Source organism: Artemia franciscana, chromosome 4 (genome assembly GCF_032884065.1).
Source record: "Artemia franciscana chromosome 4, ASM3288406v1, whole genome shotgun sequence".
NCBI lineage: Eukaryota > Metazoa > Arthropoda > Branchiopoda > Anostraca > Artemiidae > Artemia > Artemia franciscana.
In genome coordinates, this window is record NC_088866.1 from 43,610,561 (window position 1) to 43,631,924 (window position 21,364).

At 34.9% G+C, this 21,364-nt stretch overlaps 1 protein-coding gene across 7 annotated transcripts in view; it reads right to left on the reverse strand.

Annotated features, from left to right (window-relative positions):
• Window positions 1-21,364, reverse strand: part of LOC136026468 (endoplasmic reticulum membrane-associated RNA degradation protein-like) — a 93,703-nt gene that overhangs the window by 44,538 nt on the left and 27,801 nt on the right. For all 7 annotated transcript variants that reach the window (XM_065703075.1, XM_065703074.1, XM_065703076.1 and 4 more), the window contains exons 5-7: window positions 16,554-16,667; window positions 9,972-10,096; window positions 760-917 (exon numbers count right to left, since the gene is read on the reverse strand). In XM_065703075.1, the coding sequence (XP_065559147.1) occupies window positions 760-917; window positions 9,972-10,096; window positions 16,554-16,667 (397 nt within the window). The remainder of the gene's footprint in view (window positions 1-759; window positions 918-9,971; window positions 10,097-16,553; window positions 16,668-21,364) is intronic.

Below are 21,364 nucleotides of genomic sequence, written 5' to 3' on the forward strand. Positions count from 1 at the left end.
GAAATTGCCAGTTCTATATTAAAAGTTTTGTAATACAATTTTTTATTGCCCCAAAGTAGAAGTCACAAGTATACCCAATAGTACCACTAAACTGAAACAACCGAAAATAACCGAAAACTATTATAAACCGTTGTAACATCTGAACCTTTTACGAATATTTTCAAAACAAATTTGAATATCCACCATTCTATAGACTTGTTTTTTATGAGAGCCGTTCATGAATACCACCACTGTTTTTGAGAAGAAATCAATTAAATTCCAGAATGAAAAAAAAATGAAAAATAAAATCACAAAATAAGTGATAAACTAGCCAGCAGCTGATAAGCACCGATAAGCTAGTGGCTGCTGAAACAGAAGCCTGCGGAATTGGATAATTTACTTACTTATACAAGGTCAGGAAGACTGCTCATGGTTTCATTCATGACTTTGACCTTTTTAAATGCTGGGAAAAAATTTCCCTGGGGATTAAAGCTTTATTTTTACTTTCAAGAAAACTGTGAGTACTGTGAGATTCCTTTAGTTTAGGGAACAACAACAAACTTCCCAAGAAATTTTAATTATTATTTCCCGACACCATGTTTCTCTTATCAATAGCGAAATGGACGACTTAAGCAAAGGGCCGACCAGACATAGTATATATTGGCAGAGTTTTTAATGCAATTTTTCTTCAAACTGATTTCCGCTTAAAGCCAAAATAGGTAAAAATGCAATTTTTTCCTAGGTTTAATTGAAGTGAAAGTCTTACCCGAAGTCCCTTACCTTCCAATATCCTTATAAAACGGTCAAGCTCTGCTGTAGGCTCATTATCCCTGTCTGTACCACAGACACCGGAGTGAATATTTCCCCCGGATTGGCTAAATAATTCTGATATGTAGCCTGAAAAGTATGACACCACATTGCTAGGAGTCTTTTCTTTCCTAAAAAAAAGAGTATATTCAATTTGTAGCAAGGCCATCAAAAATATCTTTATGATACTAAGAGAGTTTAAAACTTACAGTGACTCAAATGGGGCATACTAAATTTGGCTTACACCAAGGCTAATCTAGTTTATGTCGACATTCACCGGCGCATGTTCAAAATTCCTTTTCCTCTGCTTGGATTCAATTAGCTTTGCGAATCAGCTTTTTCTCTCTTATGTAAGCTAGGGCGGTAAAAGTAAAAGCTAGGTCAGATTAGTTTGAATTTGGTAATAAATATCAGAAGAGGGTTAAAAACCTAAGTTAATCCAACCTTAGCAAACCTAACTTGTCATCATAAAACCTTGCACTAAATTGAAAAAATTGAGTGGCAAAACTATCAAATCCAAAGAGAAAAAGATGTGTTTCGAACATTCACCGTTGAAAGTCGACACTCACGAATTTCGAATTTTAGAATTCGTACATAAAAGCATTAGCAAAATTTTGCTCACAATTTTCTCTGAGAATGGTGAAAACGAAGGCCTGTGGGAAATAATTAAGGGGGCATCAAATAGCTCGTGGTAAGAAACTATAAGTAAGGAGCAAATCTGCCTGACAAAAACAAAGAGAAAAAGAAATCTCGCGATGAAGAAAACAAACGGGACAATGTCCAATAGAAGTCACAGCAGCGTCAATTGTACCTATAGATATTTGTTGTTTTAATTTCTCGGTTTTGGGATTTTATTTAATTTTGGCTTATTTTATTTTTTAACTTTGTTTTCTTAGCGTACAAGACGTCTTATTTCATACTGACGATGCATCCGCCTCGCTTTAGTTTTGTCTTTTTCTTCTACTTGCCGTACTCCCATTTGTTTTCTTCATTGCGAGATTTCTCTCTCTCTTTGTTTTTGTCATGGCTGGCCAGTTCGGCTTTTGATCTTTCAATCTACCCAACAGCAACCGAAACTCTACCAAAATTAATTTTGATAAAAAAAATCAATGCATCCAAAGAATTGTGTTTGCATGCTTATTCTGAATATATGAAATTTGCTAAGTTTACTGTCATCTATCAAAAGCTACGAGCCTGAGAAAATTTATCTGATTTTTGAAAAGGGAGGAACCACTCCAAAAAAGTCACGCGATCTTAATGGAAAATTATACCATCATATTCAGTATATTAGAAATCTCTAGTGTAGATATTTCGAGCTTCTATCTAAAAAGCGTGGAATTTTACATCTTTTCCCCAAAAGAGAGATGACGGATGCGTATTTACATATTGTTTTTTCTCTGGGGGTCACTGTATCGAACTAACGGTCATGGAAAATTCAAAGATGAATTTAAAATAATTGTCTAAGTATTAACTTTCTGTTTTGTATGGATCACGTGATCTTCAGGAACAAATGTGCCACAGTGAGGCATCATGGTGAAACTGGGAAGCAAAAAAATACCAGTATAGTTTTTCAGTAAATTTAAATCGATTAGATGTCTTGGTATTGGTATTGCACTTGGCAGTTTTTACTTGGTATTGCAACAATAATGTCATTCAATACCATTTTTTTGTTTTGGCTCTTTTGTAATTGACACTTGTGCCCTAACTAAGCCATTGGCTTCAAGCTCTCATCTGCACAAATGTAATTTTTTTTTTTCACATTTGCGTTTATTTGTTAGTCTGTTTGTTTTTGTTTTTTCCAGGATGGAATTGTCCGGGGGAATGTCTGGTGGAGAATGAATTTTATTTAGGATGAATTTTTTCAAATATAAAATTTTCCAAGGAGGTGGGAAGGGGAGGGGGGTGATTTTTCGATATGGTTTGAAAAAGGATCAGAAATTAAACAGAATAATAATTTTTCAATTGAAAGTAAGGAGCAACATTAAAATTTGAAAATAAGAGAAACTATTCCATATAAGAGGGAAAGGGGGGGTGTCATCATCAATCCTTCACTCTTTACACCAAAGTTTTTGTGCGTTTTAAACAAACTTGTCATTCCAATTCTACGGCCTTCGTGTTTCAGCAGTCGTTCTTAAAGAATTAGGACACAAAGTTAAGCCTTAACTTAAATAGAGAGGGGTTAAGAACGGGCAGCCCCTTCATACGTGGACAATTTCTGCTCGCTTAAAAATTTAATGTTGTTGTTCAATTTTCCTTTTATTTGGTATACTTAAAATCAAGCCCCCCAAAGGTTAATATCCCGATACCCAATAAAACAAACAGCGAATTAAAAAAAAAAAAAAAAAAAAAAAAAAAAAAAAAAAAAAAAAAAAAAAAAAAATATTACCAGCTTAGTTTAATATAATTAGAATCTATCCAAAATAAATAAAAAAAGAGAAAAGTTTCGCTCGTAGTCATTCTTTCCTTTTTCTGTCATTTAAACCTAATTTGATATTTTCAGGGTATTGATACGTTCGGACACTGGCCATTATTAACTTAAAAGGTTTAACTAAAGGTTTAATTATTAACTTAAAGGTTACCTATGGTCAAAACAGATGGTTTTTGCTAGTAATTGAGCCAGAGCCTAGTAATTGTGTGATTTGATGTGGAGTTTCACAGTCTATGTCAGAAAGGACCGTCCCAATTTATGCAGCTGAGCTTTCGTTTCATCGAGCCATGTTTCTGCTTTCGACTGGAAAGCTCCGTACTACCAAACAGGACCAAGTTACAGATAAAAGGTGGACTTTATCGAAAAGAGTCTAAGATGGGCGACGCGTCGTGAGGATTATCTGACCCAATCATCAATTAAATTGGAGCTCTTCCTTTGCTCTTCTCTAAGTAGTGATATTAAAGAGTTATCTTCTGTTGACTACTGCGCCTTCCTTTCATTTCAAGCAGCATCTGTCTATAGTAATATAATCGGGAAAATTAGATATAAGTTTCAGGCTAAGACAAATAACAATTTGTATCCATTTCCTGTTGCCAATACATCTGAGGGTAAGAAAGTTTGTGTCTGATAAGGACCGCAGCAATTATACATATTCAACTATTATAATAACAAATAGCTGACACAAGGACCGTATAGTGGGTTTTTATTAAGGGGGGAGGGGTCAACACATTTTTACAAAACGCAACAAAACTTGTTTATATACATTTTGCTATTTTTTTTAAAAAGTGAGTCAGTCCAAAATTTCGGGGGGGGGGGGGGGGTAAACAAGGTAGCCCTTCCCCAAGGATACAGTGCAGGGTACGGCCCTATATATATATATATATATATATATATATATATATATATATATATATATATATATATGCAATTTAGTTTCGGCAAAAAAGCTTGTCAAAACCAGACAAGTCTGCACAATTCAAGTATCCAGAGAAACAGGCCAGTTTTCTTTAGTAAATCTTTGTCTTTATGGTAATATATGGAACATTATTCAGTTTTCACTGTCAATTTCAATTGGAGTTGGGAAAATTGGCTCCCCCCCCCCCCTCCTAAAGATTTTGACGAAATTACATCACTATATTTTTCCCCAAGGGTGATCGTGTCGAACCAATGATCCTAGAATTTCGGGAGCGGGTCCATTTGAATGGTAATTGAAAATTTTTATGCCATATTATGGTGCCATGCCGAGTAAAAATTTTAGACAGCCAATCGATTTGAAGTAATTGAAAAACTATAGTCTTTTCCCAGTTTCATCATAATGTCAAAGAGTGAATAATTTGTTCCTAACGATGTACGAGGTCCATAAAAAACAAATAGTTAATGTGTAGACAATCATTTTAAGGCTTCATTTAAAAGAGTTGAGTCATTTGCGTCTTCATAGATTATGTACAACAGTGTATGAATACGTGTCACCTCTTATAGATGAGGACTAGTCGATTTTTTCGCCGGTCAGGGAGGGGTTGTGGCTGAAGCTTCAAAAACCGCATTTTTACACCCAAATATCCGACTTTTATTGAGTCTTCACAAATCCCTAATCTCCCTTCATTCCAATGAATATTTTACGACTGGAGGTGCTGTAATACGGGTGCTGCAATGTGGATAATCCCTTCTAATTGCGCAATTTCTTTAAATGTAACATAATGATTACCTTCATATACTTACATGCACAAAAGGGGGAGAGGTGGGGATATCAAGGGCATGCCCATGATCTTACTTCTGAAAAAAGAGCTAAATGCCATGTTTTTGTAGAGAGGAGCTTGATACCCTTACAGTAGGGTTCACTGACAGCTTGATAGTGATAGTGACCTGATAGTGATAGTGACAGTGATTGACCTGATAGTGTGATTTTCATTAAGAAGTGTGATTTAATTTTTGGTAGTGTTCACCCCCTTTTTCGAAAATCAGGCAAGGTTTCTCAGGCACGTAGATTTTCATGATTAATACTCAACTTTACAAATTTGATATACTTTGGATCAGCAGAACAAAAAAGCAATTCTTTTGATGCATTAACTGTTATAAAAATTCTTTTTTGAGAGTTTCGGTCACTATTCGGCCAATCGTTGTGATATACAATTTTTTCTTTTTATTTTTACACATGAATACAGGCGAGGATGCATCATTATATAGATTGTATACAAGCATATATCTTCAGTAATCTACCTTATTTTGTCCTACAGCTCAGATATCCAGTTGAAATTTTTTACAAAAGTTTTTCTGAAGGTCGGGAGGAGGGGGCAAGGGCAATTAAATGTTGTGTTTGGAGGAGGGAGGAAAGAATAATATTTTTACGGTCCTGGCAAAAGAGTCTATGCTACCTTTTTTTACGCCTGTTAGATAGTGAATTATCAATTAACAATCATTTTAATTCTGAATTTTAAGATATTTCATTAAACATACATTATTAAATCAAGCAAGCAAGTATTTTGTCGATGAAACTCAAACAACTTTAAATAGAATTTATTAATTCAGTCTCTAAACGGCAAAAAAAAAGCTCAATCTCAATTCAAAATAAAGCAAACATAATCTATTTAAACTTTTAAAATGAATAAACGATTAAATGAATAAAATAAAACGACATAAAACATTCTAAAATATGAGATCAGAATCGATGAGTTTTATGGCCGTATTGCAGGAGTGATATCATTTTGTGGGTAGCAGACTCTTTTCATTGAGAATACCAGTCCTAGAAAGAAATAACCGCATCATTTATTTGTTATTTCAAGCAAACACTATTAATAGCAGAGATATTGAAATTCTATGTAGTTATTGATTTCAGTCTTACATACAAATTCCAAAGCGTTGTCACCAGATTATGAACCACAATCCCATCGGCCGTGTTTTACATATGAATCTACCATACCAAGGGGTATTGGAAACTTGAATGAGTGGAAACAGGCACCAGTGTCGACAAAAAATCACCGAAGTCATTTACCATTTGGCGTTTTTGACATTTTTCACGCTTCTTAGTAGTGTTTTTCTCACAGACTGAGATCAGAATCTTACATTAATGCTTATTACATGCATTATATTAATGCTGTCAGTTATACTAATTGAACTAATATTGCTTTGTTATTACACTGGAAACAAAATGCCAAGAAACACCAAACACTAGATGGCATTAGTGGCTATTTTTTGGGCGACACTAATACCAGTTTCTACTCTTATAAGTTACTCATATTTTTTTTTGCACCAGACAGGAAAAAAGAAACTCCCGGAATGAAATCACTAATAAACCGAAATTAAAATCCTTAAAGAGCCTAGATCAAATAGACGTGGTGAAAATTCTGGAACGGGTATGTGTGACTAAATTATGTATAACGCGTGAATGGGTATGCATTAACGCCTTGTCGAGGATAACCTCGTTGAGAGATTCTATTCCTCACTTACATAGTGATAATTATTTTTTAGCAGTTCGGTCATATAGATAAAAATAGAGAAAAAATATTGACAACAATTGTACAACTAATAATAACGAAAGCACGGGTATACCATAAACACAACGACCTTTACATAATGACGCTAGTAACATTTATTAAATCGTGATAATTTTAGTGTTAACAACTATACTAAGTTTCATAAATCAAACGCGCCTCAATCAATTTAAGAACAACTAGAATCGTCTTATAAGGTTTTGCAAACGTCAGGATGCTACAAAAAGAAATCGATGCTAAAATAAATAGGAGCTGTTTATCTTCTTCTCCCTAAAAAGTTTGCCTTGCACCGACAACAGTTGCCTCAATCTAAAAACAGAATGGTACACCTGTACCATCCTGTGTACTTACCGAATATCCGTTTTTACAAAGCTAAGAAATTCTTAGCCAGAGTGAGCTAAAATACCATTATTATAAAATTCGACAAGTAGGTTGGCTCTATCGGGAATATAACAACAATCTTAGGTACTCAAGGCCAAAATTAAAGGGATGGGTTAAAGCATTTTTCCAAAGGGCCCTGATACTTTAAGGTACATTTTTAATAGTAAGTCCCCAAGTTATTATTGGCTTTAGCTAGCTTTATTTTTAACTTTAAGGACGGGTAAAGGGACCTTTTCCAGATTTTGGGGAAATTGCTATCGAGTTCAAATACAAATCTCTTGTCAAAGCAAAGGATATTGGATCCATTGCTGTCTAGGGATTTCGGTCAATATATTTAATGGATATCTTGGCTGTAGTAAACTTTTTGCAACGAAATATTGCAGTCAATAAAAACTGAGATTTGCTTCGCAAAAGATAACCTAAATTGATAGAGGAATCCGTTGACAGTTTCGAAAATAAAACTACCTTTGGATTCATTTGCAAATAGTTAAAAGCAACTAGCACAATCCAAACGGCAAGCAGATACCATAGGCGGAAGTTCAAATAATTCAGATCGACTTGAAATGTGGGAGAGAAGTGCTGAGAATGCTTTATTAATGCAAAAATGTTATAAGTGTAAAATTGAAATTACATTCATAGGTTTAACTGCTCAGGGAAGAGAAAACACCCTCAAGATAAACAATCTCCAGAAAACGCTTTTAAGAAATTAGAAAATTGTTATCATACCTCAAAATTCCCTAATTAGGCCTTTAAAGCCACTTCCCAGAAGTTCTTCCAGGATTTGCTTTTATTCAAACATATTTAGCCCAGACCATTCTAACTTTTATATGTTTACTCCCCCCCCCAATCTTTACTAATAATGCAACATAGGTAAGTGGACCTATCCACTTGATCGATTTTATTGCAACCTAACCTCTTTACTCTAATTTATTCCTAGTCTATGCGACGTAACATTCTTAATGTCAACTTTTCAACTTATTCTTGCTTCCTGAATTCTCAAAAACTTTAAAGATTCTTAAATTTTTAAAGACATTTTGCCTAGAACACTCAAATCATCTGCTGAGCCTTTGCTCTTTTCCCTAGGGAAATTCCAACCAAAAAATCGATATTGACAGGGATAGGACAAAACCCTGCTTAATTCCTGATTCCTCCCCGATCCAGCTACTAACCTCACTTACAACCTTAGCCACAGCAATATGACCTCATGCATACCACCAATCACTTTAATGTCAATCTTTGGTGGACCACCAGAGGCCTTATTATTTTACAATCTTTTTATCTGATACATTCTATATGCAAAGAAGAAAATCTTGAAAACAAGAAGGGACTGTGACCAGTAGGAAGAAAAGTGGAATAGTTCGAATAATATTTCGCCTGTGTCAAACAAGGCGTCCAAAGAGTGGAGAAGAAACAATTTAATACAAAAAAGCATGAGAAAAACAGGAAATTTTTAAATAAAAGAACTGCATTCTCCAATTCTAAATTCTCTAGTTTCATATCCAGCTGCTCTTGGAAAGTCCCTGGAAAAGTCTCATCCTGGAGTCTACCAACGTCATAACTACACGATGCAGTATAAGGCCTGGGAGATGTGGGAAAGAAGCGTTTAGAACCCTTTATTACAGCAAAAAGGCTTCAAGTATAAAATTTAAACTGCGTTCATAGGTTTAACAGCACAGGGAGGGAGGAGGACATCCCCTCAAGATAAAGATTCTTTAGAAAATGCTTTTTTGAAATTAGAAAATTATTACCGTGCCTAAAAATTCACTTGTTGGTCATTTAGAACCTCTTCCCAGAAGCATATACAGGATTTGCTCTTTTTCATGTATATTTGTAATATAATCCTTTTTACTTCGTTTTGTTTGTAAGAGATGCTTTTGTTTCTTTCCCCATCACGAGCTAGGGTGTTACTAGGGCTGTTAACTTTCCCTTATTATTGTAACTATTTCAATTCTGCACATTGATTTACTAAATTCTTAAAACCTCAATTTTAATAACTAGCACATCTAAACGGTATGAAACAGTCTTAGCGACATCGCATTCTTTTTCAAAACGTAGTTTATGCAGTGTAATTGGTGAAATAAATGATAAACTTAAAAAAAAAACTCTTTCGCCTGCAGACCAATGGTCTCTGTTTTGCAGTTACCAACCTCCCGATTCAATGTCTTCGCCGGGAGGGCAATGTGTGGTTGGAGAGAAATAATATAGAGTTACATGGAGATATTTTACGGAAAAAGGGAGAAATCAAATTAGAGAAATAAATAATGCAAAAAGACATATATATCATTTCATCGACCTCTTCAATCGGCCAATTGTTCATTATATCATCAGTTGGTTCTTTGTTTTCGACTAATTCGCTGTATCGACTTAATCAAATACCGATTCGTTGGTTAAACTAATACTACTAACAACTCACCGCAGCACCAGGCCGTCTGAGGCCAACACAACTCTTTACCCCCTCCCAGGAAACTCCCATTGTCGTTATTCAACTTTCCATTATATAGAAAAAAAGCAATGCTTGGTAATTTTGGTTAAGAGGGTGCCAACTTCACAGCATTTTATAACAGAGTGAAAAAATTACTAATTACTATATAAAAATTGCTACAATTACTATTAAAATTACTATATACATTCCAAAAGGATTAGGCTGGCAATAATTTTTTATCCTAATTACACTCAAGCATCTCTGCATGGTTCCAATTCACTGCTTGGCTTGGAGTAAAAACGAGCAACGTTAGATTAAGGAGGAATATGAACAATCCTGTTTTACATACTAAACTTCGCAGGGCAAGATTACAAGATTACTGCACATTATGAATTTAGCCAAATTAAGGTCTTTCATCTTGTAGCGAAATAAAAACGTGTCGAGCTTAGAAAGACAAATTACATACTCGATAAGGAAATTTTCAATGTCGCCGGGATGTACTTCATTTCCAAACTCTTGAAACAGCTGTACAAAATTGGCAATAATTTGCCCATTTTTGTATGCATTTATAGCTGGCACTCCTTTGGTTTTCTGAAAAAAAGGGAAAATAAAATAATGTCAATATATTCAAGGTATTTGTCTAATAAACTTTTATCGTTTCTAATTCCTTAAAACTTTTATTTCTGTGGGATTCGAAATAAAAATCTACAAAGGTTTAGTCATCATATAAAAAAAAGTTCCTTGATCCGAAAATTCCTACAGAAAATTGCCATACTTTTATTATTATTTTTTTTTAGCTGAACATTTAGCTAAGTTTAAGCTGAAATTGGGCTTTTTTTTATGCTGAATTTAGGCTAGTTTTGACATTACAATTGCGTTGTTAAGAACTGATTAGCTTGCCTATCAAAATTGATAACATCTACCCTCTTAGAATCAAGTTTCAAGCAGCTGTAATACTGATGTCACAACCGTTGCCAATCGACAAGACAGGGTCAATAATCCTATGCCAGGCATCTATCTCAAAATCATTATATTAAAGAGAAGTAGGTTTTGATTTTTGACGGCCCAGCTGTCATAACAACTCCGTTCTCAGGAGCTGGTCGCCATAGGATCTAAATCACTTCTATTTAGATTCGTCTCTTTATGACAAAGACCAAACACTTGAACATGGTCAAATACCATGGACTACTGGTATTCTGCATGCACTATTCTGATATTGCAAGCCATCTCAGGTCACACTTAAGCAAAGACTAAAAAAAGTAAATTAAACTAATGCGCCTATTTCCAAATCAACTGGAAAACAAAAATTATTCAGTTAAAGATAAAGGATTTATTTTAGCGCATTTAAACACATGGTTTTTTATACGTTTTCTTATGGGCTTTATTTTTCGCATAAGGAAATTGAATTTATAAAAAAAATATGACAACTGCTTGCTAAGATATTTCCATAATAATGCACGGTAATATGGAGTATCCTGCAAAGCATCAACAACGGGTATATTGTGAGGACCATATGAAAAGACACAATATTTAACACACACACTCCCCTTCAGACCCCATATTTTAGTATGTGCTTTCTTTTTTCCATAAGGACAAAAAAAAAAAATTAAGACATTCTTGCTACAGTACTTCCATAATACTACTATTAATGTTAACAACACACTGCATAACCAAGCCGGTTGATGCCAGCACAGCTGCCCACGCTCCTCATCCATCCCAATCTATGTAAAGCCTTACACTTTACATCCTCCCAGGAAGCTCCTATTTCTCTTTAATCTTTCCTTACGACATCCTCCCATCCCATTCAGGGAAGACCTGCTTTTGGTTTGGTCCTAGACGGCTGGCCAAAAAGGACAATCTTTGACAATCTGTCATCATTCATCCGCAGAGTGTGTCCTAGTCATCTCAACTTTTCTTTCATTATAACCCTAGAAAGCGGGATGTAAACACATTTTTCATCCAACTTACTGTTTGAGATACGGTCAGTCAGTACGGTATCCCAAAAATTAGCATGCAATTTCTCTGCAAAACATCTAGCAAATCCTCCCCGCTTTTCAGAGCGCCCACACTTCGGAGCCACAATTGACCACCATGTCTATAGCTTCCAATATTCTAATCTTGGTTCGCACACTTGTCTTCATATTCTTCCGAACTTCTTTCAACCGTGAAAAAATATCCTGGGCCTAGGCTATTCTACTTTTAACATCTTCACTGCACCCACCGTCTTTACTAATAATACTACCTAGGTATGTGAAAGTGTCCACTTGATCGATCTTGCCGTTGCCCGACATGACCTTTTCACCTTCATTTATTCCTAGTCTTAACAACTCAGTATCCTTAACATTAATTTTCAGACCTATTCTAGCACCCTGAGCTAGCAAAAGCTCTAAAAGTTTATTCAGTTTGCTAACATTTACATCTAGAATGCTCAAATCATCAGCATAATCTAGGCATAAAAGTTTTATTTCCTGATTTGATTCCGTGTCTTCCATTTGCCTTTGCTGTGCTCCTTAAGTCCGTCGAAATGATCCATATACATAAGGATAGAACACAACCGTACTTAACTCCAGATTAAAAAAAAACAAAAAAAACAATTAACCTCAATTCTTATCTTAACTAAAGCATTGTGATTCTCGTACATATTTTTTCATTTCTATACTATACTATTTTTTTCCATTAAGTGATCTCCATAGTCATAATACACAAGGAGCAACAAATCTAGTACATCAATTTAGAAAAAAAAACTAGAGTTTCTTTTGTAATTAGAAATTTTGCTCCCTGCACATGGGATATAATACCAGCTGTGATACGAAATGCAAGTCATCTGGTAACCTTCAAAACAATGGCTAAAAGATTTTTCCTTGTAAAAGAATAAAATTTCCAGCATTTCAAGCAAATGCAATCTACAGCGTTTTCAGGTCTAAAAAGTGTTATCATACTATTTGCTTCCTACATAAACTAGGCTAATCCCTCTATACTTACCACACTCACTCTTATCACCAATCTTATAGGGGGCTTAAATAGAGTTTTTCTAAAATTATTAGGTACTTCTCCCTTTTGAAAAATAATATCCATAGTGTTACCATATTTACAAAAACTCATTTGCCGCACTATCAGCATCTGAAGCCTTATTATTTTTTTAATCCTTTTAGTACCGTAGCTAATTCTTCCTCATAAAACAAATCTTCTTTCACATCAAGGGTATCACAAACTTTTTCATTTTCCGTTATATCTTTTCCTGCAACTCTTTCTCGGTTTAAACATTCTCAAAATATTCTGCACGTCTCTCTTTAACTCTTTCCTTTTCCCTAATTCATATTTAAGTACTTTCTCCACTTTCTCTTATTTTCATATGATATATAACTCAAATAATGCATGTACAAGCTACTCATATTCTTTATTAAACATAATGCATTTTCGCTAATATTCCTAGATCCGTTTCTACTTTCTCCGCTAAAACTATGTGCAACTTCACAAACTATTTTATTAAAATTATTTCATCCATCTTCTACTTCGTCAAATTTTAAACTCTCCAGTTTAGGATTCAACTGTGCTTGAGGATTTTCTCTCAGATTCTCATGCTGGAATCTACCAGCGTCAAAGCTTCCCAGAAGGTAGTAAACCTTTACAAATTTCAGATTCAAATTGACCAGAGACACTACTATATGGTGATCTTTACTTTTAAAATCATTTACAGCACTCCTATATACCCAAGCCTCTTGTTTGGATCTTGCCGCTCTTTACGCTAAAGTTTGACTCTTTGCCACAATTCCACTTTTTAAAACAATTAAAAACTTTAGCGTAAAGAGCGAGGGATTGCGGAGGGGACAGCCCATTTCATATACGGACTAATTTCTGTTAAACGCTAAAGTTTGACTCTTTCTCTTAGCTCTACTTTAAAAAAAAGGAAAACACTTTAGAGTAAAGAGCGGGGCGTTGAGGAAGAAAAGCCTTTTTCATATACGGAGTAATTTCTGTTCGTTTTAAGTTTTCATGTCGCTCCTTATTTTCATTTAAAAAAACCTGTTTTTTTTTTAATTTCTGGACGTTTTTTAATTCACGCATGTTTTGATCTTGGCTCTCCGCATATAAATAATTAAAACGAAATTGCATATTAATTTTCTTTTTGGCTAAATGGCTTTCTCATAGTTTTAATCGGAAGCTTTGAGAATAAAGGAGAGACGGAGGAAGCCTAGCTGCCCTCTAATTTTTTGATTACTTAAAAAGGCAACTAGAACTTTTAATTGTTTTACGAACATTTTCATTAGTAAAAATATACGTAATTTACGAATTAACTTACGTAACGAACTTCTATATTCGTATATTTTTATTGCGTGTATGAGGGAGTTCACCCCTCGTCGATACCTCGCTCTTTACACTAAAGCTTATATTCTGTCACAATTCCTTAAGAATGACCCTTGAATCACAAAGGCCGTAGAATAAATAGTTGAAATTACTAAAAATACTTTCGCGTAAAGAGCGAGGTATTACGAGGAGGTAAACCCTCATATGCGTAATAATTTCTCCTCGTTTTAAGTTTTAATGCTGCTCCTCACTTTCAGTAGAAAAAACTTCTCATATTTATTTTTTCCTTGTTTTTTTTAAATAATGCAAAAAAATCCTGCGCCCCCTTCATTGAGTGTCTCTTCCCCAATGAGAAGTTTTTCCATGGAAAGATCCTCCCTCGTAACCACCCCCCCACCTCAACTCTCCTTCCCAAACCAAAAAAATCCCCCTGAAAACGTCTGTACACTTCCCAGTAACCGTTACTATATGTAAACACAGGTCAAAGTTTGTAACTTGCAACCCCTCCCAGGGAGACTGCGGGGTAGTAAGTCATCCCCAAAGACATAGTTATTAGGTTTTTTGACTATGGTGAATAAAATGTCTACCTCGGAAATTTGATCCGGTGACTTTTGGGAAAAATGAGCGTGGGATGGGGCCTAGGTGCCCTCCGATTTTTTTGGTCACTTAAAAAGGGCACTAGAACTTTTAATTTCCGTTAGAATGAGCCCTCCCGCGATATTCTAGGACGACTGGGTCGATACGATCACCCCTGGGGAAAAAAACAACAAAAAAACAAATAAACACGCATCCGTGATTTGTCTTCTGGCAAAAAATACGAAATTCCACATTTTTTTAGATAGGAGCTTGAAACTTCTACAATAAGGTTCTCTGATATGCTGAATCTGATGGTGTGATTTTCGTTAAGATTGTATAACTTTTAGGGGGTGTTTCCCCTATTTTCTCCCCATATTTTCTATTTTCCCCTAAAAATGAGGCAAATTTTCTCAGGCTCGTAACTTTTGATAGGTCAGACTAATCTTGATGAAAGTTGTATATTTGAAATCAGCATTAAAATGCGATTTTTTTGATGTAGCTATTGATATCAAAATTGCATTCTTTAGAGTTTTGGTTACTATTGAGCCGGGTCACTTTTTACTACAGTTCGTTACCACGAACTGTTTGATAACATAATCAATAGGGTTAGCTGTCTTACCATCATATAAATACCTTGTTAACTTAAGAACCATTTTATGACCAAATATTGTATTGATTATAACTAAACTATTACACCTACAAAATTGCAGAAGTCTGTAACGAGACTGCTTTTTCGATAATCCTGCAAAATAATTTTGACTATTCTGCAAAGTCTATGTGTCTATATGTCTCCTGGGTCTATGTTTTACCAAAATATATATTCAAATAGAAATTCGACTGGAAATACGGAAACACTTTGAACTTAAAATGCAATACTACGCTTATATTCATCGTTGTGCAAGGTGGAAGTCCAGGGGATAAAGAATACAAGGGTACAAGTGATAGATGGAATTCCTTTCCTTAAAAGTTATTCCAATGACATCCATAACAAAAGGAAAAATATGGGAAAGGAAAAACTAGTCTAAATCTTGATACCAATTCCAAAATCACCGTTGTTATCTTATAAAAGATATGGTAGTTATATATATGAAAAGCAAAATTTCATTGAGATGAAGAGTTAGAGATGATTACTCAAGATTTTTCCTAAGGAATGATGATACCAAAACAAAGGTCATAGCAAATTCAAAGGGGAATGATTCAGGGCTCATTCAAGGAGAAATTTCAGGTTCTAGTGACCAGTTTAAGCAAAGATAAAGATTCTGCAGAAACAAAACAGCACTTTCAAATGTTTTTCTACGAAACTACAGCCTTGGCATTAACAGAACCATATACTCAAAGGCTAAAAATTCTAATGCAAACATTTCAGTCTCAAGTGGATGCTGCCAGACGGTGGCCCACTTTGTTCATAAGCCTATAATTAGATTCAACCTAGATTCAACACAAATTGCAAATTATTAAAGAAATAAAATAAAAATAAACAATATCTTATTGTTTTGTTTTAGTTCTTTTTTCAATTGATTTTGATGATTAAGCTTTTTTTTGCGACAAAATATATTGTTCAAAATATATACTGTATTCGGTACAAGTCAATGACACTCGAGGCTTTAGGAGGAGGGCGTAAAGGGGAAAGCTAGTCTAGTTCCTATTTGGGACAATTTTTATTCGTTTTAAGTTTCACTTATAATCACAGTCATTTCTGTCTATCCTAGGTTTAGCTTATTATAGGGCAATTCATACTAGATCTTAACTTAATTTAAACAATTAAACCATACCAGTATAAAATTAATATTTTTGAGCTCTAAGAGGTTGGGACTGATATTTGAGAAGAGCCAATAGAGTTCGTTTAGATTCTCTGATATCTAGAAGGGTCTGAAGACCAATTCTTGTGCTTACACACTACTACGGGTAGTCAAATTCGGTCTAGGATATTTTCCATATCTCAGGTTTATTTCACCTTTTAAGAGACATGTTTTGTTTTAATAGCAAAGTCCAATGTTAAGGATCCAAATCATGACGAAATTGAATTTTATTCATAAAAAGGGACAGATGGTTTCCTCTAATTGGAAGAAAAGACAAAGACAGCAATGAACGATGGGAGAAAATTTCTTTATGAACCGGGTTACTTTATGTAAGGTGAATGCAACAGAATAAATTAAAGAAAACTTACGAAGTTATAGCTAAGGCCAGCAATGGAAGCCCTGATTGAGCAGAATTTTGTGTTTGGGTATTCTTTCGCTATGAACTTAAAGGCAGATATCATGCCATCACAACCAGCTGCACCCTGGAAAAAAAATCCCAAAATCCAAGCGGCTGAAAATCACTGTAAAAAAAATTGTACAGAAAGAGCAGGCACATATTTTCCTATATTTTTCGTTCAAATTAAGGATTTCTTTATTATCAGCTATTTAGCTTTAGGCTTTGGTCAGCCAACTATTTCATTTTACTTTCATCTTTCGATGTTATGATTGAAAAATATAACAAACATATCACTGGATTACCATGTTAATTTTTTTTAGTGTTGCAAAGTTGTTTCACAACATTAATGGTAACCATAATCGGTATTGAACCAGTTGCATCAGAACACTTAATCCTAGAGTTCAATCAAACACTACACACTATGGTCAATTTTGTCAATCCGATCACGTCACATGCTCTGAATCTTGAGTCCTTTCAACAGGTTCACCACGAACATATTTGGAAGTTGGAACACATAACTTTGATTTTTTCACCAAAGTCAGGAGACAGTGTTGCAAGGTACATTCGAAGAGGTCAAATAAGATTAAACACGATATCTACATTGACCTTGCTTGCACGACACTACCTTTCTACTGATGAAAAAAATAAATGAAAGTCTACATATTAAGGAAGCGAAACAATTAAAATATTCAAATTAATAAAAGCCCAAAATTTTCGTCTCTGCATCCAAAAACCTTTACGAAACACGCCAATATTTTGAAAATAAGCTTACATAACGTAAAACCGTGAAAAAAGAAAAAATTTTCGATTCAGGTGTTACTATAATATTATGTTTGATCTTACAAATGTAATAATAACATCTAAAAATACAGATGAGTTTCGCAGCATTTTAGAGAAACCATAGAAATAAAGAAAAATGTACCAATATGTAAAAACGGACGGATGAAATTGCATATTACATTTTCTACATAATTTTTGAATTAAAATGCCAAGCTAAAGCCTCGTACAATTCTAACAGTATAAGAAGAAAATGAAATTTAAGAGAGTAAATGAGAAAAACACTGCACCCACCTTATATCCTTTGTCTAAAGATATATTAATTAAATTGGTCAAAAGTATCAATGCATCCACCGTCTTTTTATTCTATCAGAACCCAAACTGATTAACATTCAACAAATTAAACCTCTCAAGAAAATCGGTTAACGGAGCATCTAAAACATTTGTCGACACGACACGAAATAACGGGCAAAACTCCTATTGGTTAATATTTACCAAGGTCATTACTGTCGCCCGCCAGTGAGCCAGTGTCACTTATACATTTTTAGAAAATCTGAAAATTTGCCCAGTTGGAAACAATCAGGAATTAATGATACTAAGACACTGAATATAGAAGGAAAAATACATTTCAAGATTTAAAGAACATGAAAATTGGAACTTGGAATGTTACGACGTTAAAAAATGACTATCGAATCGACATTTTGACTGACGAATTCAGACGGTTTGAACTGGATTTATTAGGAGTTTCATAAACTCATATCCCAGGGGTAGGAAGCATGAAATTAGGTGACATAGAATTTGTTTACTCAGGCAGGAAGGATAGGGTACATAGACAGGGAGTAGGGGTCATGATGAATAAGGAAGTTGCGAAGTCTTGTTTAGGCTGGGAAGGTATTAATAATAGAATACTAATTGCTCATTTTATGACTAAAAAGTTCAAGGTATCAGTTATAGTAGTATATGCCCCCGTTGAGCCAACTGATGGAGATACTAGTGACTCAGATGACTTTCACTTACAGTTACAGGAGCAAATACACAGGGTACCAGGTAGAAATAAGGTGTTTTTGCTAGGAGATTTTAATGCCCAGGTTGGTAGAAATAGGGATAGATGGTATCCTAGCCTAGGTAAATTTGGTGTAGGAAAAGAAAACAGTAATGGCTATAGGCTTTTACAATTTTGTAGGTATAACAACCTAGTTATAACCAATACGGTGTTTGGTCACAAAATGGCCCATAAGTTGACATGGTTTTCACGTGATGGTAAAACAGCAAACCTTATTGATTATGTTATAGTAAACAGAAGACTAGCAGGATCAATACAACATACTAGGGTGTATAGGAGTTCTGTTATTGATGTTAAAAGTAAAGATCACCATCTAGTAGTGTCTAAAGTTAATTTAAAGCTGAAATTTCGGAAGGGTAACTACCTCCAAGAAAGTTATGATGTCGATAGACTCAGGATGAAAATTTCACAAAAAAACTTCCAGCAAAAGTTGAATACTAAACTTGACAGTTTATAATTTGACAATGTGGAAGATGGATGGAATAATTTCAGAAAAACAATTTGTGAAGTTGCTGATGGTGTCCTAGGGAAGAGTGCTAAGACAGCAACTAGGAATATTAGTGAAAAAGCTTTAGGTTTAATACAGAATAGAAGGGGTTTGTATAAGAATTATCTGAGTGGTAGGTCGTATGAAAACAAAAGGAATGTAAAGAAAGTGGAAAAAGCATTAAAATATGAACTAAGGAGATATGAAGTGGAGGCCATGGATAAAATTGCTGAGGATCTGGAAGATGCGGCTAGACGGCATAATAGTAAAATATTACACTTGCATGTTAATAAATTGAAAGGGAGTAGCCATTCTGGACTAGTCCCAGTTAAAGATAGAAATGGGGCCATAATTAGTGATAAGGAAAAAGTTCAAGAAAGATGGGTGGAACATTTTGAGAATGTGCTAAACCGAGATACAGTTGCAGGAAAAGATACAGATGAAAATGAAAAAGTTTGTGATACCTTGGATGTGAAAAAGATTAGTTTAGTGAGGAAGAATTAGCGACAGTACTAAAAGGCTTAAAAAATAATAAGGCTCCAGGTGCTTATAGTATGATTAATGAGTTTCTTAAATATGGTGGCTCTGAGGTTAGGAATAAGCTACTGAAGATTATGAACATGATTTTTGAAAAAGAGGAAGTACCCAATGATTTTAGGAAAACCTTAATTAAACCACTGTATAAGAAAGGTGACAAGAGTGAGTGTCGTAATTATCGAGGCATTAGTCTGGTCTCTGTAGGTAGCAAATTACTGAGTAATATGATACTTTGTAGACTGAGACATGCTGTAGACAAAGTTTTAGGGGAAGAACGATGCGGCTTTAGAAAAGGAAGAGGATGTGTCGACCAAGTTTTCACTCTTAGGTTAATAATTGAGAAGTCCCTTCGTTGTCAAACACCTTTGGTCCTCAGTTTTATCAATTATGAACAAGCTTTCGATTCTGTTGATAGAAGAGCGTTAACAAAGGTCTTATCGTTATATGGTATACCAGAAAAATACATTAAAGTAATTTTTGCTATGTACGAGAATAATACTGCTGCGGTTAAGGCAGGAAATGAGGTTAGCAACTGGTTTTGTAGTAAATCAGGAGTTAAGTAGGGTTGTGTTCTATCCCCTTTATATGGATCATTTTGATGGACTTCGTCTTAAGGAGCACATGAAGGGCAATTGGGGACCACGGAATCAAATGTGGAGGAAAAACGCTCCTGGACTTAGGTTATGCTGATGATTTAAGCATATTAGATGAAAGTGTGAGCAAAATGAATGAATTTTTAGAGGTTTTGCGAGTTCAGGTTGATAAAATAGGCTTGAAAATTAATGTTCAGAAGACCAAGTCACTAAGGCTAGGAATAAGTGAAGATGACCAGGTGACATTAGGTAACGAAAATATTGATCAGGTTGGTAGCTTCATTTACCTAGGTAGTATTATTAGTAAAGATGGTGGGAGCAGTGAAGATGTTAAAAGTAGAATAGCTAAGGCTCAGGGTGTTCTTTCACAGTTAAAAAAAGTTTGGAAGAATAAAAAGATAAGTCTGCAAACCAAGATTAGAATATTGGAAGCTACAGTGATGACAGTGGTCAAAATGGCTCTGAAGCATGGGCGCTCCGAAAAGCAGATAAAAATTTACTAGATGTTTTCCAGAGAAATTGCCTACGGATTGTTCTGGGTATCCGGCTGACTGACCGTATTTCAAACAGTAGGTTGTACGAAAAATGTGGTTCAATCCCGCTTTCTAGGGCTGTAATGAAAGAAAGGTTGAGATGGCTAGGCCACGTTCTACGGATGAAGGATGACAGATTACCAAAGATTGCCCTTTTTGGCCAACCATCTGGGGCTACACAGAAAGCAGGTCGTCCTTGTCTGGGTTGGGAGGATGTCATAAATAAAGATTTAAAGGAAATGGGAACTTCCTGGGAGGGTGTAAAGAGGGACGCTTTCAATAGATAAGGTTGGAAGAGGAGCGTGCGTAGCTGTGTTGGCCTCAGGCGGCTTGGTGCTGCAGTGAGTTATTATTAGTAGTAGTAGTAGTAGTATTATTGAGTCTGTTCAAAAAAAATTGTGACACTCACATCAATTTCAAACTTTTTCGATTTCAATTTTGATTTAGCTTTATATTTATTAATTTTTAAATAAATAATTTTAATTAATTAATTTCCAATCAACAAGCTTACTGTATGGAAATCAAGTAAAATCTTTAGATTACTAATATGAGCCTGTACAAAAATCTGGATTTTTCACTTATATCCTTTTGGTATTACATCGTCATTATAAGGTACAAATTTCAAACAGATTTGCATTCATAAAAATTGGCTGAAATGACTCGCATTTGGCCGACTTACCTGCTGATGCAGGAAAAGATGCCGGCAGAGCTAATATTTAGTAGACAAGGCACTGTATGCATTCCTTTTCAAATGGCTTGCTCCCCACCACCCCCATAGAGGTTTTCCATGAC